The sequence below is a fragment of the Macrotis lagotis genome, chromosome 1 (genome assembly GCF_037893015.1).
Source record: "Macrotis lagotis isolate mMagLag1 chromosome 1, bilby.v1.9.chrom.fasta, whole genome shotgun sequence".
In the NCBI taxonomy this organism is placed as follows: Eukaryota; Metazoa; Chordata; class Mammalia; order Peramelemorphia; family Peramelidae; genus Macrotis; species Macrotis lagotis.
This window is the reverse complement of record NC_133658.1, coordinates 400,576,982-400,603,058: the sequence shown is the minus strand read 5'-3', so window position 1 is coordinate 400,603,058 and position 26,077 is coordinate 400,576,982. Positions and strand designations below refer to the sequence as shown.

The following is a 26,077-nucleotide window of genomic DNA, read 5'->3' as shown; positions in this document are numbered from 1 at the left end:
AGAGGGCAGATAGTGGTCTTGTCTATATGGACATATAGAGAATACTTTGTGGGAGTTGATGGTTAAAGGAAGAACCTTCTCTGAACTGATGGCTAGGGTGTGGTGGATTGGGTTCAGGAGTAAGGGTTGGGGGAAGAAATGAGTTCTAGTCTTTTTATAAGGGTAGTTACTATAGGACTAGCTGGTATACCAGCCTTCAATTAATATCTGGCCAGACACAACCTTCACTTTTGCCAGGTTCACAGAAATGAGTCATGATGGAAGAGGAAAAAGCCCTTGACTTGGAGTCATGAGACTTGGGTTCTCTTGGGATCCAAGGCTATCCTTTCCAGTCAATGTCTGTGTGACTTTAGACCAATCATTCAAACCCTCTGGCTTTAGATTTTTCCATCTTTAAAATGAAAGGACTGGACTAGATGACTCTGAAGAGCTTTCTGGTCCTAATATTCTCTTCTTTGGATCTCAATTTTTTCTAAAATGACAGGGGCTTGAATAGGTCATTTCTAAGGTTAATTCCACCTCTGATGTTCTGTGCTCTATGACTTCTTGTAGGTTATGTACATGTTCTTTAAAAATTTGAGTGCTTCATGTATAATCTATATCAAATTGTTTGCCTTCTCATTGAGGGGGCAGGGCAGGGAGGGAGGGTGAGAATTTGGCACTAAACATTTTAGAAACAGATGTTTAAAATTGTTTTTACATGTACTTGGGGAAAAAGAAACATTCTGGAAAATATAAAAAGAGTTTGATTACTTGGATATCTAGTACCATACTAAGCAATATCACATACAGAGAGCAATGATAAGGCATGAAACTTGAGGTTCTGACAGTATGGTTGGAGATAAATACAAAGTGATATGATATGATAGGATAGTATATGCTATCAGAATTACTGAAATGAGTGGTACAGACCATAAGTGCCACAGAAGCTCAGAGAAGAGAATGAATGCCCAGAGAAGACTTTTTGGAGATGGAGGACTTGGACTGAGACTGGATTTTCAGGCCTCAGAATGAGGAAGTCCAGGATCCATCTTAGGCAGGATATTATGGTTGAAATCACAGGTTCAATTCCCATTCCTATGATTTGAGAAAAGGGTGATGAATAAAGTGGATATTATACATAGAGGGATTGTTTTGGAGCAACAATATAGAGTCAGGAATGAGCATAGTTTGAGGGACAGGTGGGGAAAGAGACAGGTGTGCCTCTTGGGAGTAGAGAAAGTGTATTAGGGAGGAGAGGAAATAGAGAGTAGATTGGCTTTGAAAGGAACTTTAGAAAATCATCTATTAAATTTTTTGAAAGATGGGGAGACTGAAGGAAAGTGATTTACATAAAGCAAATCCAAGATTAGGTCAGAGATCTCCACACTTATGTGATCTCTCCTCTTTCTACAGCAGTGGATGTGTGTGTGTGTGTGTGTGTGTGTCTGTGTGTAAGTGTATGTCTTTGCAAGGGTGTGTTGGGTGGGCTCTTGGGGACATGGGCATGAGGCTGGGTTTGGTAGGACTTAGCCCTTCTACAAGATTAAGGAGTGGTTTACTGTTATACTTTACCAAGGACTGGCAAGGCTGGGGTGGGGGTGCCTGGAGACAGGGATGCTGCTCTTCATTGTATTAGGGCTGGAGGAGCCTAAGTGGCTGCCAGCCAGATAGGGAGGGAGGAAAGGCTGAGAAAGGAGCCCAGTGCTGAAGGAAATCATGTATTTTCCAAGCTCTCTGAGGATACTGGAAACAATGGGGGAGTGGGGAGGAGGAACTATTAAAAGGACCTGATAGTTGGGGGGATGGGGAGGGGGGCAGGGGCAGGGTGGGGAAGAAGGGAAGCAGACTCTTGGACTTGGCTTCTGTTTCTTTGAAGGATGTTTATGTAATTTCCCTAGAACTGTAGGGCATGATCTCCTGTGCCCCTGTAGGGCTCTAGTCACTGAACAGCTGTCCTGAACCGGAGCCTCCCCCCATTTCCCACTGAGTTCAGTTTTTCTTTGCTCAATCACTTTGCAGCCTTTGGGAGGGGAATTAGTACAAGGCTCAAAGCTTCTCTGCCTCCCTTTACAGTTAAGAAGTCTGAGATCAGAGTATGTCAGAAATGGAAGCATCTACATCCTAGCCCTTCCATTTTACAAGTGGGGAAACTGAGGCCCAGAGAGAAGTGATTGAAGGAGAAGTGATTTATCCAAGTTACCCAGAGGAGAATTAGGAAAAGAACTGTTATCACAGTTTTCATTCCAGTGGTTTTTTACCTTCCTCCCCATTAAATCAGTTCAGTAAGATGTACATGTGAGGAGCTTGTAGGGAAGTATTTTAGAGATGCTAGGTCTTTAAGTAAATAGTGTGCCATGTCCTACACAAGGCTTTGGAACTTATATTGTTTTAGATATACTTTGCATTTACTTGGATGCATATTGTAAAATTTCTCCCCCATCCCCAGTGGAACATAAGCTCCTTAAGGGCAGGTGTTATTTTCTATGCATATTTATATCCCTGGTACCCTTATATTTAAATTTTGTTTGTTTGTTTTTAGGTTTTTGCAAGGCAAATGGAGTTAAGTGGCTTGCCCAAGGCCACACAGCTAGGTAATTATTAAGTGTCTAAGACTGGATTTGAACCCAGGTACTCCTGACTCCAAAGTTGGTGCTCTATCCACTGCACCACCTAGCCGCCCCCCCCTTATATTTAAATTTAAATGGAGAGACCATTAGAAAAGACTTGAAAGAAGTTATGAAGAAATGATGAGATAAGATGGACTCCCATCCTTTTGCAGAGGTGGAGGATTCTCAAACATTGTACATTGCATTTATTTTCAGATTCTTTTGATGTTATCATCAGTCATGCAGATTTTTCTCTCCTCTTTGTATTAAAAAATATTGTTTATGGAGCAACTAGGTGGCTTAGTGGATAGAGCACCAACTGTGGAGTCAGGAGGATTTGAGTTGAAATCCGTCCTCAGACACTTAATAATTACCTTGGGCAAGTCACTTAACCTCCATTGCCTTGCAAAAACAAAAAAAAATTACTATTATGAGATGACTCTGAGAAGGGGAGAAAACTGAGGGGATGTTTTAACAAAAGCCAAAATATGTCAGTAAAAACTCTTGTTTAAAAATAGAAAAGACAGACAACTACTTAGTGTAGTGGATAGAGCACTGGCCCTGAACTCAAGAGGATCTAGGTTCAAATTCAGCCTTAGTCACTTAAAACTCACTTGAGCAAGTCATTTAACCCCATTGCCTTACAAAATTTTTTAAAAAAGAACCAAAAAATAGAAATGACCTGGAAGATAGAGAACAAGAGGAGAAATAGCTTGGTGGCAGGCATGGCTAGGAGTTAGAGATCTTTTTGGGGGAGGGGAGATAGAGAGCAAGCTTAGCCCTTTAGGGGCTGGGATCTCCAGGGCTTTATCCCCACCCCCCTTCCTTACTCCCACTTAGATGACTGGGGCCTTCTTGGAGCTGGCAGGTTAAGGATCTAAGCTTTCAGCCTTACCCTACTGCCTAAATATTCAATCATCTTGCCATGGTTCCTGACCTGGGACCTCTTTCTTTTCGTTTATTCATTTATTTACTCATTTATTCATTCATTTATTTTTATTTTAGGTTTTTGCAAGGCAAATGGGCCACATAGCTAGGTAATTATTAAGTGTTTGAGACCAGATTTGAACCGAGGTACCCCTGATTCCAGGGCCGGTGCTTTATCCACTGAGCCACCTAGCCTCCCGGACCTTTTTCTAAAATTCAGTTTTTATTGATGTCTTCTGTTCCTAACATGATCATCCCATATGAAAATAATATATTATATAATAATTGTTTTTGCAAGGCAATGGGGTTAAGTGGCTTGCCCAAGGCCACACAGCTAGGTAATTATTAAGTGTCTGAGGTCAGATTTGAACCTAGAACTCCTGATTCCAGGGTCGGTGCTCTATCCACTGCACCACCTAGCCGCCCCAAAATAGTATATTTTAGAGAGGAAAAAAGTTAGCACAATTGATCAATTAAAAAAGTTTCAAAATGTTCAATGAGTTATACCTGATGACCTCCCTCCTCCAGGCAAGGGTAATTTGGGGTATCTTCTTATCTCTTCATTTAAGTCTTGGCTGATCTTTATAACTTTGTTATGTTTACTTTTGATTTATTGATGTGCCAATGTTCTTTCCATTTACATTTTAGTTACTGTGTTTATTGATTTCTTGGCTTTGCTGACTTCTGTCTGTATCAGTTCACATAGATCCCATGTTTCTCTATAATCATCACACACATCATTTCTTACAACATAGTAATATTCCATTTACATTCATATACCATAATTTGTTTAGCCATTCTTTGGCTAAATTTATTGAGAATGAAATCCACCTGCCATGATTCGATGTAGGTACCACCTTTTAATAATAGTTATTACCATTGCTAGCATTTATATAGTGCTTTAAGTTTTGCAAAGCACTTTGTGTAGGTTTTCTTAGGTGATCAGGTGATCTCACAACAGTCCTTTGAAGGAGGTTCTATTATTCTCCCTGTTCTAAAGCAGGGGAAATGGATACTGAACAAAGTTAAGTGATTTACCCAGAAATATCACATCATTTGTTAATGTCTGAGGCAGGATTTGAACTCAGACTTTCCCAACTCCATGTTCAACCTCTATCCACTTTACTAACAGTCTTCTTCATGAATCCTTTTCTGATCTCCCTACACCTCCTCCCAAGCTACCAGTGCCTCTCCTCAATTTGTATTTATATTTTATATAGTTATGTACATGTTGTCTGCCTGGATAGGATGTAAGGACTTGGAAGGCAGAGAAAGTTTCTTTTTATCTTTATTCTCAGTAGTACGAAATCTGGCTCATTGTTTGACTGACTAACTGGAAGGGAAGCAGAGCGTTTTATGGTGTTGAATTGAACAGTCATTTTTTAATTGTATGAGGGCATTGTGTTATGTCCTAGAGTCCTAGAGTCATGGGTCTAGATAGAACTGGAAGAATTTCAGAGATCAAATCTCTTATTTTACAGAGAAGGAAACTAAGTCCCAGAGAGATCCAGGGTTTTGCCCAAGGTGTAGAAGTATCAGAAGTAGGAGCTGAACCTCTCTGACTTCAAAATCAATGCTTTTTCCAGAGTACTCTGCTACTGCTACAGGGAGATTCAAAAATGAATGAGACAATTTCTGCTCTCAAAGGCTTTATACTTTGTAGGGGAGATTCTGTGAACTTAAATAACTCCAGTGGTAAACAGAGTAGGATAAATGCCTCAGAATCTCAAAATTCTATGGAAGATTGTCTGACTGGAAGGGTAAGGAAGGCTTCTTGGAGTGGAAGTGGCATTTTAGTTGGTGAAGAATGGGTAGAATTAGGGATAGAAGGCGTTCCAGGTTGAGGGGCTTGTGTGACCCAAATCATAAAGGTATTTATGAAAGCCAGTAATCCACTTTGACTAGGGCAGGGTAGGTGTTGGGGAATATCATGAAATAAGACTGGAAAGATTGAGAATGAGGGCTTGAATACTATCAGAAGGATATTGAAGCTGTAGAAAATCATTGAAGGTCTTTGAGTCAGGGGACAACTTATCTGATACTGTCTCAGTTGTTTGACTGACTAACTATAGAAGGGAAGCAGAGCATTTTATGGTGTTCCATTAAATTGAACAGTCATTTTTTAATTGTATAAGTATTGTTTGGAACAGGGTAGGAGGTGAAGTCAGGAGTCTGGGAGACCAGTTGCAGTAGAATAGGTGATTGGACCTTGATTTAAGGGAGAGGTAGTGGGAATAGAAGAAAAGGGGGTAGAAGTAAGAGCCTATGCAAGGTGGAAACTTCCAATCTCTCTAGCCCCCCACATCAGGTGGACCACCTGTTATAATTTGAGGTTGGTTCCATTGATTTTTTTTTTTTTAGTTCATGAGGGAGGGCCAGAAATCTATTTGCTTGTCCTTGCGGCCAGTCCTCTACCTTCCTGGCCCTCGATGCTGAGGCTTCAGATACATAGCATGTCATTTCCAGGGCAGCTGGGAGCTCTGAGTCACATCCAGTGGACTCCAGAGTTGGAGCAACGGGACTATTGTCTGTCATGAATTCCATTATTCTCCAGGTGTCTGCCCTCCCCCATTCCCAGTCTAGAAGAATCTGAAGAGAATAAATCAGTGGACACAAATAAGGCGGAGTCCATGCAGCCCAGTAGAATCCCTGTCCACTTTAGTTGTTCTGTCGTTTGTGTCCGACACTGTGTGACCCCTTTTGGGATTTTCTTGGCAGAGATGCTGCAATGGTTTTCCATTTCCTTCTCCAGTTCATTTGATAGGTGTGGAAACTGAGGCAAACAGGGTTAAGTTGACTTGCCCAGCATCATGGTAATAAGTGTCTGAGGCCAGATCTGGACTCAGAAAGGCAGGTCTTCCTGACCACAGGTCCAGAGCTCAATCCCCCTTTCCCTTAGCTGCTCCACCAGTTTGGGGGATCGAGCCTGGGCTTGCTCTGACACTGGAGGAGGAAGAAGCCTCAGGACTAGTATGTAAAGCCCAATCCTCCTGGGCAACAGAAGACCTGGGTTTGAGTCAAGACTTGGCTGTTAAATTGCTCTGTGATTCCAAGCATTTGCACTCTTCCTCTTGGCCTCAGTTTCCTTTCCTGTACAATAAAGAAGTCTAACTAGATGTTCTCTGGGATCCCTGTTGGACCCACACAGCATATGCTCTCTTGTTCTAAGAGGGTACAGCTCTGACATTCCATATCTCATCGGTTTTTGGTGAGTCTGAGGGGAGGGAAAGATGTGATAGAGAAGCCGTGTGATTTTTAAAGGCCTGAGCGCGGTCCCTTCCTGGTACTGCTTTGTCACCGAAGCTTGGGTTATGTAACCAGCTGATCCTGCCCTGGCTGGAGCAGGAGGAAGATTTTTCTGTTTCATTCTGTCTCATACAGACTCTCCTCCAAGCCTCTTTGGCAGTTGCCTTAGGTAACTTGTTAGCTGGCCTTGGGGATGGAAATTGGACCCTCGCTATTCTGCCACTCGATGCGTTTAATCTCATGGTTTACCAGGCCTTTCTTGTGCACTGGTTCTTGTTGGAACGATGCAAAAGTATCTGCAAGCCTGTGGGGGCAATGATGTTGATCAATCCTCTAAAAAAAGCTCCCCCACAACTCACTCCAGGCAGCTGGCAAGAAGCCTGTTTAGCCTATGGGCCCAGCCTTTCCTTCCCTTAGAGTTCCCCTGGTTTATAAAAGGAACCTCTTCTCTCTCCTGGAAGCCCAGCTACTCCTGAGATGTGGGGGCCTTAGGTCCCCAACCTGGTTCTGTCGGTGAATCCTGTGTAATTTAGCATAGGTCGCTTCCCTGACTGATTGATCCTCCACCGTTTCTATAATGGCTGATGGACTAGATAGGATAATCGAGGTTTCTCCCTGATTTTTTTCTGCTTCATCAGTTTGCAGGAATCTCCAGCTGAGGCCATCGGTATTACCTGGGCAAAAGGTAAAGCCAGCAGGTGGAATTCTGAGGAATGGAACGGAAGCACACACAAGCCTGCTCCTAGCCTATGAGGAAGGATGAAGTGACAGTGGCTTGTAGCTTCTCAGCACCACCTCTAAGCATCTTAATGAAATTCCAAGACACTTGTCCAGGTATGAGGAGCAATGCATGATGGGGCAACCCTCTGACCTAGGGTGCTTGGGTGAGGGAGGGCAGAAAGAAAGGAGGAAAGGGGCAAGGGGTAGCACCTGCTTTCCTCTTGTAGCAAAAAACAGTCCTTTTCTGTTTCATTCTTATTGTCCTAGGAATTATCACAGCTGTCCTAGGCTCCCATGCCCTGTCAGACTCCTGCCTACCATCTTAAATGACCTGGGAAACCAGAAGGTCCATCCCTAATTCCCACCCATGACTTGCCCATGATTATATTATAGACATAATATATATGAATTTGATGAGGCATTTGATGAAAGCCTTATAAGCCAAAATGCAGTTTGTGGATGGATGTTGATACTGATAGGTAGACCAAAAATTTGTGGAAAATAAATAGATACAAAGAATTATGATTATTAGATCAAAATCAATCTCTAGTGGAAGATCTTTAGTGACCTATAAATAGAGGTCTGACCTTGCAGTATCTTTGAAAAAAAGCATAATGGCATAAAATCTGTAAATGTTACAGTGATATGTGGGGATGGCTAATATATTGGATAGAGAATTGGAATATAAAAAGATCTTTCCAAAACAAGGGACCAAATCTTATATATTATTAGATAGTATTCTTCTTATTTGATGAAATGTAATGGGTACAAATATGAAGTCCCACACTTGAGTTTAAAAAAATTAACTACTTATTATAAGATTGGGTAATAGATGTCCAGGAGCAGCTCCTGTGACGAAGATTTGTGGGTTTTCATGTTTTGCAAGCTCAATGTGAGTCAATAGTGTAATGTAGCCAGAAAAGCTCATAAGCCCTTAGGCTGTGTTAGTAGTTGTCAAAGGTCCAGAACCAGAAAAGTTATCATCTTCCTGTGCTCCTCTTTAGTTAGACCTGAGTTCTAGGAGCTATGAATGTGGAAAGCCAAAAAGAAGTCAAATGATGGTTACCATGCTGTACAATGATTGGATTAAGAAAGGAATAAAAGATGTTTATCCTGGGAAAAGAAAAGACTGGGGAAAATGTCTTCAGCCATTTGGTAGTAAGAGGATGAGATTTGTTTCCTTTAATCCCAGAAAACAGAATTTAAAGTAATGGGTATAAATGCAGATACCAGTGTAAGGAAAAACTTATGAGAGCTGCCCATATGTGGAATGAATTGCCTTAGGAAGAAGTAAGGTTCTCATTATTAGGGGCCTTGAACCCTAGAAGCTAGATGAATACTCTGGGCATGTTGTAGGGACAGAGTGATGGAAAGATCCCTTTCCTGGAGTCAGGGAATCTGTTCAAACCTTAGCTCTGATATCAACTGTTTTTGTGTCCCCTGTTCCCTTCAACTCTGAGTCTAATAGTTTTTTACTTGCTTCATCATTAATTGCCTTATAAGATTGAATCTTTTTTATTTTATTTTTTAAATTTATCAAGCATTTTTTTCTTCCACTTCCCCCAATGAGTGAAAAAGGGGGGGTGATAAGAGCTAATATTTATATAGTGCTTACTATGAATCCAATACTATGCCTTACAAGTATTACATCATTTGATCCTCACAACAACTCTGGGAGTTAGATTCTATTATTACTATCTTCATTTTACATATGTGGAAACTGAGGCAAACAAGTTAGGTAACTTTTCTGGAGTCACACCCACACTGCTCTGAAGCATCTGGGGCTGCCTCTGAAATTGGGTCTTCCTGACTGATTCCTGACTCTATCTGCTACACCCCAGCTAAGTGACAAAAACTTTGTAACAAATATGTGTAGTCCAACAAAACTAATTTTCATATTGGTGAATCTTATAATGTTAGAATTTGAAAGGGATTTTAGATCATTGAGTACAAGTTGCTTATTTTATAGCTGGGGAAACTGAGGCTTTGGGGAAAGGGGAAAAAAATGACTTTCTCAAGGTCACAGGATGACTAACCGCCAGTCCCAAAATTCAGATCTTCTGGCTCCTTCTCAGTCCAGTGTACTTATAGTTTTCCATGGAATCTATTAATGAATAGCATCAATAATGAAGTAGGGAAAATATTGGATGGAAAAATTTGTTTTATAATCTTATTTCCTCTGCACTGACCATATATCAAACAATCACACTGACCAACCCTCCCCTCATTTCATTGTCCAGACTGTGAGATGAGGTCAGTGACCTTATAGTAAAGTATGGTGCCCCTCCCTAGCAAGAACTCCCCTTAAAGCCCAGCTCCCAGACACAAAGCAAACCCCTATTAATAAAACAATGGATTCCTGCCCTAATCTGAAAAGATTTGGAGCTACTGCCCCTCAATTACTTCATCTCTGCTCTGAGTTACTGCCCCCATCAACATGAACCTAATTCCCTCATCTAGCTAGCTAGCTAGCCTTCCTTTGGGAGGGCAGTCTCTCATGCCCCTGTGCCCTTCTTTACCTCTTAATTTTCTCATGGATCTTTCTCCATTTCCCTTAACTTTTTTTTTTGCAAGGCAAACAGGGTTAAGTGGCTTGCCCAAGGCCACACAGCTAGGTAATTATTGTCTGAGACCCGATTTGAACCCAGGTACTCCTGACTTCAGGGCCAATGCTTTATCCACTACTCTACCTAGCCGCCCCTCCCTTAACTTCTGCTAATCGCAGCAATACCTAAATAAACCTCTTGTCTCTAAAATTTCTTCAGGATCAGAATCTGTCTTTTAAGTGAATTCTTACATGTTTGCTCAAACCCTTGCAACCTTTAACTGGACATATTTTCTGATAATACATAGGGAGACCTCATTTTCACCAAGATCCCAGACCTTTTCTAAGATGGGACCAGAGAAGAAGTCAAGTGTGTCTGCTACAATTGGGGGGGGGGGGTATGTCCAGATTCCTAAGGCGTATGGTGCAGTGTGGGAGTCCAGTTTCGGTGGAAAGCATCAAAATATGACAGATTTCAGCTTAGTGTTCTTTGAGTTTGTGTCTGGATCTTTGGCAACTTGGGTATCACAGGACTGAAAAATCCAGTGTTGGTTACTTCTGTTATGGTATTTTGGATCCTGGAGATCCCCTTGTCACAGTTGGCAAGTTACTTTAGGGGATATAAAGTGCTGTAGGGATGGGGATAAGCTTTATTTCTCCTCCCATCTTGTCATTCCTAAGTACTGAAGCAATGGGGTCTTGTGGACCATCACTCTGATGCTAATGTGAATGGATTTCTTGACTCTTGACTGAAGGTAGAGTTTTGGAATGTTCATAGTTCATTCTGAATGTGAAATGGGGTCTGGGATCTGGACTCTGGGCAGTCTCTTGAAGATTCTGTGGACCTCTCTTTAAAAGATGCAAAGAACCCTAGATGCCAGAGCAAGAAGGCTAAGGCTGCCCTGTCCATTTTGTAATTGAGGAAACGGAGAACTGAGATAGTCAAGTGACTTGCTCAAGGGCACACAGGTAGTAAGTTTGCATGATGGCCAGGTCTCCCTGTGGCACTCTTTCAGCATTAATAAGGTGGTTGCAAGTATATCATTAGGGCTGTTCATAACCTTAAAACTGGATCAACCAGTCATGTAACAAAAAGCAAAAGGAGTAACAAAGCCAGAGCCACATCCAGAGCCTATTAAAAAACCAGGAAGAGCTTGTCATTGCATTAGATGGGTTCTCTGTAGATTTACAGAAAGGTATGGCAGAGAATCAGAGAAAGATGGACCTAAAGGTGTGATCTCTGCTGTAGAAGTATTTTTTTTTTAGGTTTTTGCAAGGCAAATGGGGTTAACTGGCTTGCCCAGGGCCACACAGCTAGGTAATTATTAAGTGTCCCAGACCCGGATTTGAACCCAGGTACTCCTGACTCCAGGGCTGGTGCTTTATCCACTGTGCCACCTAGCCGCCCCTGCTGTAGAAGTCTTGAGGCTGACTCTTTAAGGTCTGACATTCTGTGATTGTGTGGGGCTGGCTGTGTCCCTAGGACCTCAGAGAGCCAGGCTGTAGAGATCATTCAAACTTAAACTGGAATCTCTGTGCTCCAGTGACTGCCTCCTTGCTTTGAATCTCCAGGCAGCGACACTAAAAGCCTGGTTGTCCTTTCGTGGTTTGTAGCCATGTTAGGTATTATTTTTTGTGATACCTATTTGGGTCAGCTTTTCATCTGATGCCCTAGGAAATGTGCCCCATGTCTAGAAATGGATGGAGGCTCTCTCCATTTGGGATAGAAGCCTGGTTTCTTCCCAGTTTTCCTGGGAAGATGGAAGTTGAGTCCAAAATGATCAGAGGACCAGGGAGACAGGACAGGTATGTGACCTTGGGCAGTTCTGTAAGATCTCTGGCAGTGACAGGGTGTGGGGTTTTGGAAATTAGGCATTAGAGATTATCTAGTTAAAATTTTATTGTTTTCCAGATGGGGAAACTGAGGATTGCTGATGAGAAGAGGAGGAGCATTCCTAATTTGGAAAGCCTTCCTCCTGAGATCCTGAGCCCTCCCTTCACTGTCTGACAGATCTTTCTTAGCTTTATACTTTCTTTTACTCTTCTTTGGAGACTAGTTTAGGATGAGTAATTTCAGTTTTCAGGAACCATTTACCTCATTTTCCCCCTTTCTCCTTGTTCTGCCTGGGTATGGGGGGATTGCTTTTCTATCTCTCTCTCTCTCTCTCTCTCTTTCTCTCTCTCTCTCTGTGTGTGTGTGTGTGTGTGTGTGTGTGTGTGTGTGTGTGTGTGTGTGTTCTGCTCCATTCCCACTTATCTTTGAGTATAGGTGATGGTGAAGGATGCTTAGGTTAATGATACTTGTCTCAGATCCGTTGACTTCTTCACTTTTGTGCTCCCTTTCCTCCTCACCCCAAAACAAAGGATATCTCAGTACATTTCAGGGAGAGGTAGAGGTGGAGATAGGGTTAAGTTTGGCTGTTGTTGTGCTTAGAGAGGAGAGGTAATCTAACTGCCCTGTCACTGGACTGCTTTCCAAATTTTCAATTTCCATGGTGTCTCCATGGATACAGGAGCATCTCATTCATTATTGCCAGCACCTTATTGCTTAAATTAGGGTCTAGGGGCAGAGAGCAGAGCAATTGGGCTCTCTACTGAAATAGGCTGTTGCCCATTTGTCCTCTCCTTGCTTTGCCTAGGTACTGGTGGTTGATATGATTGGTATTTCACACTGAGAGAGGTCTTGTGATGTCTTCCAGGCTTGTGGATAGCTATATTCTTTCTTCCTTATATAGACCAACTTTGAGACTACCTTTGGGGTAGACTGAGGCACCTAAGGGGTGAAGCCCTTATAACCTCCACTGTCACAAGGAGGCAAGTGAAACCAGTGGGACCAAAAGGCCTTGACTTTTTGAGTTAGTGATTTAGCCTCCTCTACCACAATGTCTTTGGTAGGTGGGTGTGGGCAAGGTGGGCACCCTGCCCAGCCCTCTATTGGGAGCAAGCCATTTAGTGTGGGATTTGTGTGTGTGTGTGTGAGGGAGAGGAAGGCTGGGACTGGAAAAAATTCTGCCTTCCTGGGTGGTCAAGGTTTTGTTTACAAAACAACTGTGTTCCCCTACCCTGCATCCCCACTCCAGGCTTGACTTTACTAAAATGCTTTTTCTTTATCCTTCTTCCTGATGAGTAAGGGAAAATCTGGCATCTTCTGTATTACTGGCAGCTCTACCCCTCCCTCCCACATCCAATTAACCTGCATAGGATTGACAGGATTAGTCAGGAAAAGTAATCAATTAATTTTATTCTGAGAAGGTGGATGACATTAATCTTCTTTCCTGTGGAAAGGTTGGGAGGCTATGTAGTGTAGTGGAGAGACATGAATTGAAAATGGTAAGACCTGCATTCCAGTCCCATTTCTGCTTCTAATTAGTTAGTAAGCTTTGATTAAGTACTTAACTGTTTGCCAGGCCTCGTGCAGAGGGTCAATATCCCCTCACCTACAGCCCTTTCCACCTTGGCTCTTGGCAGAGATTTCTGGCATTCCAAGAAAGAATTCAGTGACTGGGATGGATAACCAAGGACCTGGGGATGAATTCCTAGGAGGGAACATGACTCTGGAGTAGGCTAATAGAGCTTCAGTGGACAAGCTGGGAAAAAGAATGGCAGAGGTCTGGTGCTGGCGGTTGACCCTGACTGAGTGACAAGCTAAATACAAAGCATGTGACCAGTTATTTATTGGAAATGGGAGGCTTGACCAGATCAGAGACATAACTTCCTGTTGAGTGATGGTAGTCTGGAAGTTGCCTCTCAGAACATGGAGGAAGAGAGAAGTAAATGCTTTTAGCTTCCCCACCCCGTCCTCGAAGTCAACTTAAAAAAAAGTAGAAAGAATGCTTGAGTTTCACTCTTGGCTCTGTCAAAACTATATGAGTCAAGAAAGTCATTTAAACTCCCAAGTGTCCTGGCAGTCTCCACCTGTCGAGAAGAAGGTTGGCAGGAACCTTGGTGATCCTTCCAGCTTCTTCACAGCATAGTGTAAGGGAGGCAACAGATGGCCAGGATTCTGAAGACTGCCCCTTCTACTTGAGCTGTATGACCTCTCTGGCCAGTAATCCTTCTCCATTGAGGGGTTTGGTCTTTCCCAGTTTTGAATGTAATGAACTCTACTCCCCTTCCTTGGTGTTGGGAATAACCTGGAGGGGAATAGGAGATCTCCCCCCCCCCCTTACAGTCTCTTAAAAGTTAGAAGTAAGGTTATTGATTAAACCCTAGAAAGATTCAGCCCTAGGGTTGTTGGGCTTTAGTGGGGGCCAAAGTTAGACCAAAGTGATATTGTGCCCCTTTAGAAATGAGACATCATCTTCCCATTTACACAAAACAATACAAACAAAAAACCACACCTTTCCCTTTGCAGGATCTGGGGATTTGGAGGAGATTTGAACCATAGGGTGGGATATTAGTGTTGCCTGACCTGAATGGTTATATCCCCTGCTGCAAGGTTTGTCTTCTGAGTAGATCTGGATGTCAGTCTAGGCTCCAGAGTCTTGTCATTTTCCCAACCCTATTCTTGTTTTGTTTTTGCAAGGCAATGGGGTTAAGTGATCTGCCCAAGGTCACACAGCCAGGTAATTATTGTGACTGAGGGTGGATCTGAACTCAGGTCCTGTTGATTCCAAGGCTGGTGCTCTATCTCACCTAGTTGCCCTTACCAACCTTTTTCTTTTTTTAGTTTTTATAAGGCAATGGGGTTAAGTGATCTGCCCAAGGTCACACAGCCAGGTAATTATTGTGACTGAGGGTGGATCTGAACTCAGGTCCTGTTGATTCCAAGGCTGGTGCTCTATCTCACCTAGTTGCCCTTACCAACCTTTTTCTTTTTTAGTTTTTATAAGGCAATGGGGTTAAGTGATCTGCCCAAGGTCACACAGCCAGGTAATTATTAAGTGTCTGAGACCGGATTTGAAACCAGGTACTCCTGACTCCAGGGTCGGTGCTTTATCCACTATACCACCTAGCTTTCCCAGAAGGCAGTTTTTACATTGTTTCCATGGTATATATTGATCTAGGTTGAATGTGATGAGAGAGAAATCATATTCTTAAGGGGAAAAAAAGTATAGGAAATAGAAAAATTACATAATTAGATAACTTTTTTTAAATTTAAAGTCTTCAAAGTCTTTGGTCTTTGTTCAAACTCTGCAATTCTTTAGCTGGATACAGATGGTATTCTCCATTGCAGATACCCCAAAATTTTGCCTGATTGTTGCACTGATGGAATGAGCAAGTCCATTGAGGTGGATCATCATCCCCATGTTTTTCTGGTTATGCTCATCTTACTCAGCATCAGTTCATGCAGATCCTTCCAGGCTTCCCTGAATTTCCATCCATTCTAGTTTCTAATAGAACAGTAGTTGTTCCATCACATACATATACCACAGTTTGTTAAGCCATTCCCCAATTGAAGGACATTCACTCATTTTCCAATTCTTTGCCACCACAAAGAGGCTGCTATGAATATTATTGTACAAGTGATGTGTTTTTATCCTTTTTCATGATCTCTTCATGGTATAGACCCTGTTGTAGTATTGCTGGATGAAAGGGTATGCACATTTTTGTTGCCCCTTGGGCATAATTCCAGATTGTTCTCCAGAAAGGGTGGATGAGTTCACAGTTCCACCAACACTGCATTAGTGTCCCACATCCCTTCTAACATTGAACATTGTCTTTTCTGATCATATTGGCCAGTCTGAGAAGTGTGAGATGGTACCTCAGAGATGCTTTAATTTGCATTTCTCTAATTAATGATTTAGAGCAATTTTTCATATGACTGTGGACCGCCTTTGATTTCCTCTAACCCTTTTCTTTTTTTGTTGTTGTTGAGGTTTTTGCAAGGCAAATGGGGTTAAGTGGCTTGCCCAAGACCACATAGCTAGGTAATTATTAAGTGTCTGAGGCTGGATTTGAACTCAGGTCCTCCTGATTCCTCTATCCACTGTGCCACCTAGTTGCCTCACCCCCAACCCCTTTCTTAAAGAGGAAAGGTTCCAGTGATATGACTAAGTTGTGCTTTTAGGGGCAAATAGTCTGTGAAGTTAGGGTTGGGACAGAAAAGATAGCTTTTAGTGAACAGTTCAGTAGGTTGCAGGGTAGGGCTGGATATTGGAGCTGAACTTACTCAGTAACACTGGGGAGAGTGCTTTCATTCATCCATTAAGTTAAATGATTCTGGGGTTCAGTCCTTTTAATAGGGGAAGCCCTGAGCATGAGATATGAAAGGGAGAAAGGGAAGGTGGTCTTTTGCTTTGTGCCCCTGGATGGAGCAGCTACAGATGCAATGGATAGTGTCAAGCTTGGAGTCCAGAAGACTTTGCCTCAGTTTCCTCATCTGTCAAATGAGCTGAAGAAGCAAATTGCAAACCCCTCCTGTATCTTTGCCAAGAAAACTCTAAATGGGATCACAGAGTTGCAAATGTCTAAATAGTCACAAAACTTCCTGGATATTTTCGAACCCTCTAATCACCTTTCCATCCATATCCTCCCTGGTGCCTTAGAAAAGGTGGCATGTGACTTAGGGTTCCTTTGCCAAATGGCAGTCTTTTAATCTTGATGCAGGCATGTATCTTAGGAGGGATAAGGGTCCTAGAAGAACTACATTAGATATCAACAATTCCCTCAAGGAATTTTCCCTTACTGAACTTGGAATGAGCACACCTGGGTTCTAGTCTTGCTCTTCCACCAGCTATCTATATGACCATGGGCAACTCTCTTCTTCCTTTGAGTCTGTTTCCCTATCTGTAAAATAGGGGTAATAACATTTGTATTGCTTCTGTAAGTGCTTTTCTTTAGCAATTGTGAAATGTCTTATGAACTATGACCTTGCCTTTTCTTCCTACCTGACCAACGCCTACTTGCTCCTTTGATAGATCTGTTCCAGGTAACTAATTTGATTATTTTTTTTACCTCCCAGAGCTGGCCTCCACAATCCCAGCAGGCCCACCTGGACAGCATGAAAGCCCTTCTCTGCATCAGGGTGTCCCTGGACCCCTACCCCAGGTTCCCCAGGAGGCACTGACGCCCCTGGGCCAATTCTGCTCTGCCCCAGGACTAGGAGCAGATTTGCCATGGTGACATAAACAGGGCAAGGAAGAAGCAGAACAGCCCGGTCCATGGACCACCCTCCCTGGTGGGAAGAAAAGACACCCTCAGTCCCTACTCATCCCTGTGCACAAACAGCTTCTGTTATTAATTATTTTTAATTTATTGCTTTGGATTGAATCCTTGTTTTTCTTCCTGTGAAAAGAGGTGGGGGGGTGGGGGGGTGGGGGAAGTGGTTGCTAAGCAACACTGAGGAGCCAGGATGACCATCCCCCTGTGCCTAAGGAGGCTTCGCAGGCAGGCGTCCCCCCAGGCCGTGCTGCTCCTGCTGTTTGCCTGCTGCCTGCTCAGCATTTTTGTCTCTGCCTATTACCTGTATGGCTGGAAGAGGAACCTGGAGCCCTCAGGTGAGGTCACTGGACCTGACTGTAATGAGGAGCCCCAAATCACTCCATCACGCCTACTCCCCCTCAAGACCCTTAAGGTGTCCTCATCATCACGAACTGATCCCCTTGTACTAGTGTTTGTGGAGAGCTTGTACTCCCAGCTGGGCCAGGAGATTGTGGCCATTCTGGAGTCCAGCCGGTTCAAATACCGGACAGAGATTGCCCCCGGCAAAGGGGACATGCCCACTCTCACAGACAAAGATCGGGGTCGATTTGCACTCATCATCTATGAGAACATCCTCAAGTATGTCAACCTGGACGCCTGGAACCGCGAGCTGCTGGACAAATACTGTGTGGAATACGGTGTTGGCATCATTGGCTTTTTCAAGGTAACTGGGTTTGGAGGAGTGCCAGTCCTGTGAGGGGAGGAGAGGGATGGGACAGGTTGGACTAACCAGGGATGTGGCAGGTTTGGTTGGGGGTGGGGAGATTCTGGTGGCCAGTTAGTTTGGCTCTCTATCAAACCAGTTAGCATTTTTCTCTTCTCTAGCCCTGGAACCCAGTCCTGGCCCTTGCTGGAAGGCTCAGGATGGGGAGAGTATTTGCCTCAACCAGCTGTCTTGTAGATACCTGCAGTGAGTTATAAGAGGTCCTAAGAGTCATCTGCTAGAGATTCAGTTCAAAGCAGCATCCCATTTAGGGTGGAGTCAGAGTGCTGGCTATCTTTGGAGACAGAGAGACAGATGATGGGGCTTTAAGGAGGAAGCCTCAGTGACCTGACCTCTGGAGCCTTAAGCCTACTTAGGCTCTGAGGATTTACTACTGGACTTCTTTTCCAGGTTCAGCAAATGATTGAATCAGCAAGTTCTAGGACTGGGATTTAGAGTACAAACTTTATAGGAAGTTCTGCCCAGAGCACTTAAAGCTCTCTGGAAAAAAAGTTGTTTTTTTCTGTTTATTTAGACCTTTAGAAAAGTGTATGACCTTTCCTTTTACAGATGAACTAACTGTAAACAGTAAAGTCAAATGACTTGTTCATGGTCATGCAGGTGAATCCTGGTCTGTGGTTCTAGGTCCAGGGCTTTTTCCCTTAGAGAATAAGTATTGATCTAGAGTTTTATTGAGGGAAGGAGGAGGAAAGGACAGATTAGTCACTGGGGAAAGTACAGTTTTTGTGAGGTTAGTGGCAGCTTTGAAAACAAATGAGATAAGATATGCAAAGCTTTAAAATACTTTATAAATGTTTGTAATTATTGTTATTATTACTTGGAAAGAGAGTTGATTGCCTCTTCTTGAGCTCAGATCCCAGTGATTCTGTTAGTGGGTCAGCAGGACTGGAGGTGACCCAGATGTCTTCATTATAGTCTGTAAATTAACATTTATTGAGCACCTAACAGCAGGAGCTGGACACTGGTAGTCACAGAAGATACAGAGTCAGTGCTCTCAAGGGCTCACAGTCTAATAGGAGAGACAAGAGGCAGAAAACCATGTACACTCGAACTACAATGGCAGAAAATCAACAAAGGGAAGGCACTAGAATTAAAGGGAATCAGGACAGGTTTCCTGTAGAAGGTATGAGGTTGAGATGAGGACTGAGAGCCTTTTGGCTCATGAGGGAAAACAGACAAACAAGCCAAAAGCTACAGTAATTGTTTTGGGACCCCCATGTCTATCTAAGGAAAAACCAGTTAGCAGATGTGCAGGAGGATAGGGAACATCCGCTTGTTGAGTAAGATAGGCGGAGAAATGTGGGCATCTCAAGGAAGGTCATTACTGTGGGAGGGGCAAAATGGGCTTAGACTATAGCATATCAGAACAGTTTGAAAGGAGGAAAACCTTGTAACATACTGTGGCCATCAAGACTGTCTTGGGGGGTGGATCTGTTTTGGGGTGGGAGACTGGGAAGGAGAGAGAAGTGGCATCTGTGAAATGTTTGAGCATGATGACTTGTCAGACTGACATCTTATCAGAAATTTTCTCAATCTAATCATTTAGAGCAGTGAAATGTAGTGAAGTTCAACTCTCTACGTTGTCTGACTTTTGTTCCCCCTGGACTCTGAGCTATCCTTTGCAATTAGTTTAATCAGAGGCTGCCTTCTGAATATGGCAGTGGGATTGAGACTGTACTAGGAAAGTAAGAGCAAAACTAGTCACCGGGAAGTGAACTATTCTCTAAAATGCTAATGCTGTTGATTATAAATGTAGATCCTAAATTATTTTGCTTTCTTTCAGGGGGGGAGGGGAAAGGGGAAGAAGAAAAATGTAAAACTCAAAACCTTGCAAAAAAAATGATTGGTAAAAACTGTGGTTGCATGTAGTTGGATACAAATAAAATTTAAAAATTTAAAAAATGCAAATGCTGGGAGTTCCTGAGCTAGGGAAAACAGAAACTTGGGTTTCCCCAATACCAGGATAGTTTCCCATTTCCCTTATCTTAAACTCAAGAGCTTAAAGGAAGTTTATAGTCTATCCTCCCTTACCAGCTCCTCTCTTCTCCACAATTCTTTAAATTTAGATTAGAAAAATTGAATTCCATCAAGGGCAAATGATTTGCCAAAGTCACATGGGTAATAGTTGCTAGCACAGTTGGGTTTTGAAGCCTGTCCTGTCAGTAGTTTTCCACACTATACATGAGACCCCCTTTCTAGCAGGGGGTCAAGTTTTGGCACCATTTCACTTTCCCAGGGGAGCCCTTTTGGGCTGAGAGACAGGAAAATTAGGAAAAATTGGTTTAGAGTTGGTAAAGGGGGATGGAAGAGTCAGAGCACTTCCATCTTAAGCTACAGATCAGGGGTGTGTCTTTTTGGTTAAATGTGTTGACTCTGGTGTTCACGATATGTCACAACAGGCTGTGGGCAAAGCTGGAGCCAAGTAGATATGAGCCTGGGGATAAACTGGGATTGGATTAGTGAATAAATCTTTCTGGCTAGAGCAGAGACAGGTGGACTTTGAGGAGTAGAGGGAGATAATATTGGGAAGATAGCTTGGAACTAAATTCTTGAGGGCCTTAGATGCTGAATGATTTGGAGTATTTACCACTGTCATCACAGAAGTTTTTAAAGCAGGACTTGTTTTGGGAGGTTGCACTTCTATTGTTAAAGAAATGTTCTATTAGAGTCTTCTGGTTGAGGGTGTTTTAGAGGATTCTTGTTTATCTGGCCTGTTTGGACTAAGTGACCTTGGAGGGCTCTGGTGGCATGGGACCAGCCCCAGGACAGTACTTGGCTTCAAGTACGGGTTGATGGGACATGTTTGGGAGCTCCTCTGTGTCCCATGCTGTGATTCCTAGAGGCAAATGTTCAAAATGTATTAAAAAAAATGCTTACCTGGGCAACTTTGTCTCAACACTTGGCCTTGCTGGATGTTAATGATGGACATCAGTTTTCAGTATTCCTGATCATCTTTCATGGTTCTCTTTTGTTGTAAGGGGTGTAAATATATCAGAAGGGTGTGGTATAAAGAGCTCTGGACTGAGTTGAGACCCTGACCTTGAACTTTGAAGGCAGAAAAATCTTTCTCACTCTGAGTCTCAATTTACTCCTTTATAAAATGGAGATTAATAGACTCCCTATCTCACAGGGTTGTGGTGAGGATCGAGTGAGGTAGTAGGAGTCTCTGTAATTGTGAATTCTGGCCATTATTGAGGCCATTCCAAGTCCCTGACAAGCCAGGCAGCTGCTCAGGGCACTGTTTTAGTAGGTTGCCAAAAACGATGCCTTTGCACCAGTTGCCCCTTTTGCCCGAATGCCCTCCCTCCTCCCTTCTGCCTCTTGGTTTCCTTCAAGACTTGGCTCAAATCCTGTATTCACAGGAGGTTCCTCCTGCTTTTCCCATCTGCTCCTGCCTTCCCCTCTGAGAGTTCCTTTCATCTCTCTGTATATATGTGTCTATTTATTTAAATGCATCTCTCCCTTGGAATGTGAGCTCCTCAAGGGCAGGGGCTGTTTCCTTCCTTGTCTTCCCAACTCTGAGGCCTTGCTGAATTGCTGCTTTGAGACTGTTTCTAGAAGCTTGGTAGTGGATGGTGCAAAGTGGGGAGGGCACAGCTTGGGGGGGGTACAGTCCTGAAGTCGGGAGGACCTGAGTTCAAATACAGCCTCAGACTCTTCATGAGTCTCAGCAGTGTGACCTTGGGCAAGTCACTTAACTCCATTGTCCTACAAAAGCCAGAAAAGGAAAGGCAGCAAAACAGAATTGCCTTCACCTTGAGTCAGGAGGCCTGGGTTCCAGGCCTGGTTCTGAATTTCCCACCTCCTAATTTAGAAGGCTTCTCTGCAGGACTTGCCTCGAGGGTGGACCCCTGCCTGAGCCCTCTCTGCTGACTCCCTCCCCTTCCTCTACTTCTCCGCAGGCCAATGAGAACAGCCTGCTGAGCGCTCAGCTCAAGGGCTTCCCGCTCTTCCTGCACTCGAACCTGGGCCTGAAGGACTGTAGCATCAACCCCAAGTCTCCGCTGCTGTACGTGACACGGCCCAGCGAGGTGGAGAAGGGCCTGCTGCCCGGGGATGACTGGACTGTCTTCCAGTCCAACCACTCCACCTACGAGCCAGTGCTGCTGGCCAAGACCAAGTCAGCCGAGTCAATCCCGCACCTGAGCGTGGGCGCGGCCCTGCACACCACCGTGGTGCAGGACCTGGGGCTGCACGATGGCATCCAGCGTGTGCTCTTCGGCAACAACCTCAGCTTCTGGTTGCACAAGTTGGTCTTTGTGGATGCCGTGGCCTTCCTCACTGGCAAACGCCTCTCCCTGCCTCTGGACCGCTATCTTCTGGTGGACATCGATGACATTTTTGTGGGCAAGGAGGGCACCCGCATGAAGGTGGAGGACGTGAAGGTATGGAGGGGTGCCTTAGACGAGTCCCCTGCCACCTCTGCCACCACCGTGGTCAGCATCTGGCTGTCTTGGCTGGCTCCCTCAGCCAAGTGGAGGTTGTGACCCTGGGGTGCCGCTGGGCTGCTTGGGAGAACTGGCTGCCATGGGGCTCGTTTTCCCCACCTTGGTGGAGTCTTGGAGTCTGAATCTGAGGGAAGTCTGGGGGCTGTGAAAAGGGCAGACTGAAGACTGAACCCAGGCAGGGTGGGTGCCCTCTCATCCTTCCCTCCTTCTGTATTCTAGGCCCTTTTTGACACCCAGAATGAACTGCGCACACACATCCCAAACTTCACCTTTAACCTGGGCTACTCAGGGAAATTCTTCCATACAGGTAAGTATGCTCCAACTAGGACCCGGCCCTGGAGACCCTGCCTCACCTGTTCCTTTAGCCTGCTGTCCCTGAGCCGTTGGAAGAAGGGGCCATAATGATGTAGACCATCCAGCACTTCTATCCCCCAGACCAGGGGCAGCTAGGTGGCCTGGTGGAGAAAGCACCAGCCTTGGGGGCAGGAAGATGAGAGTTACAATCCAGCCTCAGGCACTTGATACTAGCTGTGTGACCTTGGGCAAGTCTCTCTCTTTTTTAAATAAGAGAAAGATTTTATTTTAAATTTTACAATTTTCCCCCAATCTCACTTCCCTCCCCCACTCCCCAAGAAGCCAGTGTTAGTCTTTACATTGTTTCCATGGTATACATTGATCTAAGTTGAATGTGATGAGAGAGAAATCATCCTTAAGGAAAAAAATAAAGTATAAGAGATAGCAAAATTACATAATAAGATAACAGGTTTTTTTTTTTGAATTGAAGGTAATAGTCTTTGGCCTTTGTTCAAACTCCACAATTCTTTCTCTGGATACAGATGGTATTCTCCATCACAGATATCCCAAAATTGTGCCTGATTGTTGCACTGATGGGTTGGGCAAGTCTCTTAACCTGATTACCTCCAGGGCCATCTCCAGTCATCCTGGACCCAAGTGGCTCCAGAGGAAAAAGTGAGGCAGGTGACTCAGCACAGTACCCTCCCCTCCCATGCTTGTCATGGCATCACCTCCCTGATGTCATGGTCTTCTTCCAGAACGAAGGACAAACATCATCTCCCAGACCAGTTTCCACTCAGCCTGATAGGGGGCTGTCCAGAATGCTAAAGAGGCAGATGGCAGCCCTCCTCTTTGGTGTGACTTCACCAAACACCAGCTTGGGGGGAGGGTATTTTCCCATTCTGTCCTGTGATCCAGCTATCTTCTTAAGCAGAACTCATGCTCCACCCTGTGAACTCCTGAAAGTCTTGGGATTCTAGACACCCCTATTCCTATTGAGCCGGACCCAGTGTGGATGACACAGTCTTTTAGAAAGGGTCTGAAATCGAGGTAGAGATCAGGAGGGAAATCTGAGATGGAGGAGCCAGAGTGCCTGACCAGAAGCCCAAGTGGATTCTAGTCTTGATACTGTCCCTAATCATTGTGTGTTCTTGTGAAGGTCACTTCCCTTCCCTAGGCCTCGGTTTCCCCGGCTCTAAAATGAAAGTTTGAGACTTGGTGGTTCTGGGGGACCCTCTCAGCTCTAGGATTATCAACTCTTATTCTGGGATTCTATAAAGAGACTCTTTACAATTCTGCCTTGTGAGAGGCAACCCTGCCCTCTCTCACGGTTCGAAGGGGAAGCACACAATACCTGCTTTTCCTTTCCAAAGATCTGCTCATTCAGGGTTTTGCACAGCAAGCCTTGTGGGCAGCAGAAAGGTACAGTTTTGTGGCTTGGCTTTCCCTGGGCTGTTGTCTCCCTTTTGGTTGTCTTTGGATGGTAATTACCATGTTTGCTTAGATTGAGGAAGCACTGGTCTTGTTAACTGCTTGCCAGTGGGTGTGTGGGCATGTTAGGAAAAACTGCTTCTTAAGTCACTTTAAAATACCCCCAACAGATTTGTATCTTTTTTTAATACTAGACTTCCCACTGTATCCTCCCCTATAATAAAGAATAAAACCAAATATTAAATAATAATATGAGCATAATAATAAGGAATAAGAAAGGAGGGAAGAAAGTCCTGCAAAACTAACCAGTAGATCAAAAAACCCTGATACAATATTCCAACATGAATGAAATCCCTGGTCTAGACCAGAATAAAAAAGCTGAGTAGAAAAAGAGGGAAGGATAATTTCATAGGATGTATAGCCTATATAAAATTGCTAATTACCCTCTCAGGGAGAGGGGAGGCAGAGAATTTATAAATTAGTTTTTAAAAAAAAGAATGTCAGAAATTGTTTTTACATGTAATTGGGGAAAAAAGTTATTCAAAAATATTTTTTTAAATGATGAAATTAAAAAAAGAAAAAGCAGCAGACCCTGGAGTCAGGCAGACCTGGGTTCAAGTCTAGCTTTGGATAGGTCCTGGGTTTTAACCTAGGACAAGTCACTTGATGTCCTAGTCCCCCCCCATCAACTTGTTGACCATAAGTTTTAAAACTGCTGCTGCCTTATGTGGTAGAGATAGTTTGCTATACTGATTAAAATAGATATTTGAGTAGGACTTGGTTTTTTAGTCTGATTGTGGATTATTTGGGTGCAAAGAGAGGTCAGGAGATACAGATTATAAAATAATCTCTAACATTTGAGCACCCATCTAGACACGTCCCTGTGGCACATATTTGACCTCACTCATGCCTACTTGACTAACCTCCTTTGCCCTCTAGGACTCAACTAGATATCAGAGGGAAAAGAGTAGAGGGACAAATGTATTGAAAGGACCATGAGAGGTGACTGGACTCTCCATACTTGGGAAGCTAGGTGTAGGAACCCATTCTAGGATGTGGAACTGAGAAATGCGGGGGGAAAAGTGTTGGTGTAGGCATCAATTATAAGAGCCATAAGCATCCTCCTGAGCTGTGGAGAGATTGACTAACTTGGGGATGAGGGAGAAGAAGAAGAGGCTCAATGTTGGGCTTTGCTGAATAGATGGAGGGTGATATAGAAGGGGTGGAATAGACTGTTATAAAATTCTAGAATCTTAGAGTCATGAACTTGGAGGATAGCAAGGAATTCTTCATCATTTTAATCCAACCTTCTTTCCAGTGTAGGAATATTCTAATTAATGTTTTTAATGATATTTTTTTCCAATTATATTTAAAAAACATTTTTTAATATTCATTTTTAGGAATATCCTCTCTGCCATCATTCTTAGGGTCTTCTAAGTTATGCTAGAATACTCCTAATGATGGGACACTCACTCATTTTTCTCCCAAGTTAGTCTGTCGGCATCATTGTTGCATGATTCTGTTAGTAAAGTCTTCTCTTAGATTGAATTAGAGAATTTATGGAGAAGGGCAGCCAGTTTGGAGAAGAGAGGAGAGGACTTTAAGACTGTCTTGAGACATCCAAAAGACTCCCTCATGTAGAAGATAGGAATTAGAATTGTTCCTTGAATCCCAGAGGTTGAAACCAATAAGTGGAAGTTGTAGATGCCAAATAGAAGCTAGAAGAGAGATAGGAAAACCTCATAATAATTAGAGCTGTTCAAAAGAACAGGGCTACTTCCTGAGGAGAATGGATTTTCTGTCCTTGGAGATCTTCAAGCAGATGCTTCTTGGGTAAGGGTTCCATCGGATGGTTTCTGAGGTCCTTGTGAACCTACTGCCCTCTAATTCTCACTTCTTATTCCCAGTTCTGCTCTCTGAGGGTAATTCAGAATAAACCTAATCCCTCTTAATGGAGATCCCATTGGATAGGCCAATAGGCCACATTCCTCTGAAATCTTCTCTCCTTTTG

General features: G+C 43.6%; 1 protein-coding gene across 4 annotated transcripts in view; it reads left to right on the top strand.

Annotated features, from left to right (window-relative positions):
• NDST1 (N-deacetylase and N-sulfotransferase 1) overlaps window positions 1–26,077 on the top strand; it is a 59,733-nt gene that overhangs the window by 11,342 nt on the left and 22,314 nt on the right. For 3 of the 4 annotated variants that reach the window (XM_074212608.1, XM_074212605.1, XM_074212607.1), the window contains exons 2-5: window positions 7,400–7,595; window positions 16,931–17,833; window positions 21,796–22,278; window positions 22,561–22,648. In XM_074212608.1, the coding sequence (XP_074068709.1) occupies window positions 17,321–17,833; window positions 21,796–22,278; window positions 22,561–22,648 (1,084 nt within the window). In that variant the 5' untranslated portion in view covers window positions 7,400–7,595; window positions 16,931–17,320. Of the gene's footprint in view, window positions 1–1,850; window positions 7,596–16,930; window positions 17,834–21,795; window positions 22,279–22,560; window positions 22,649–26,077 lie in introns of those variants that run through there. The other variant, XM_074212606.1, reaches the window with a different exon arrangement.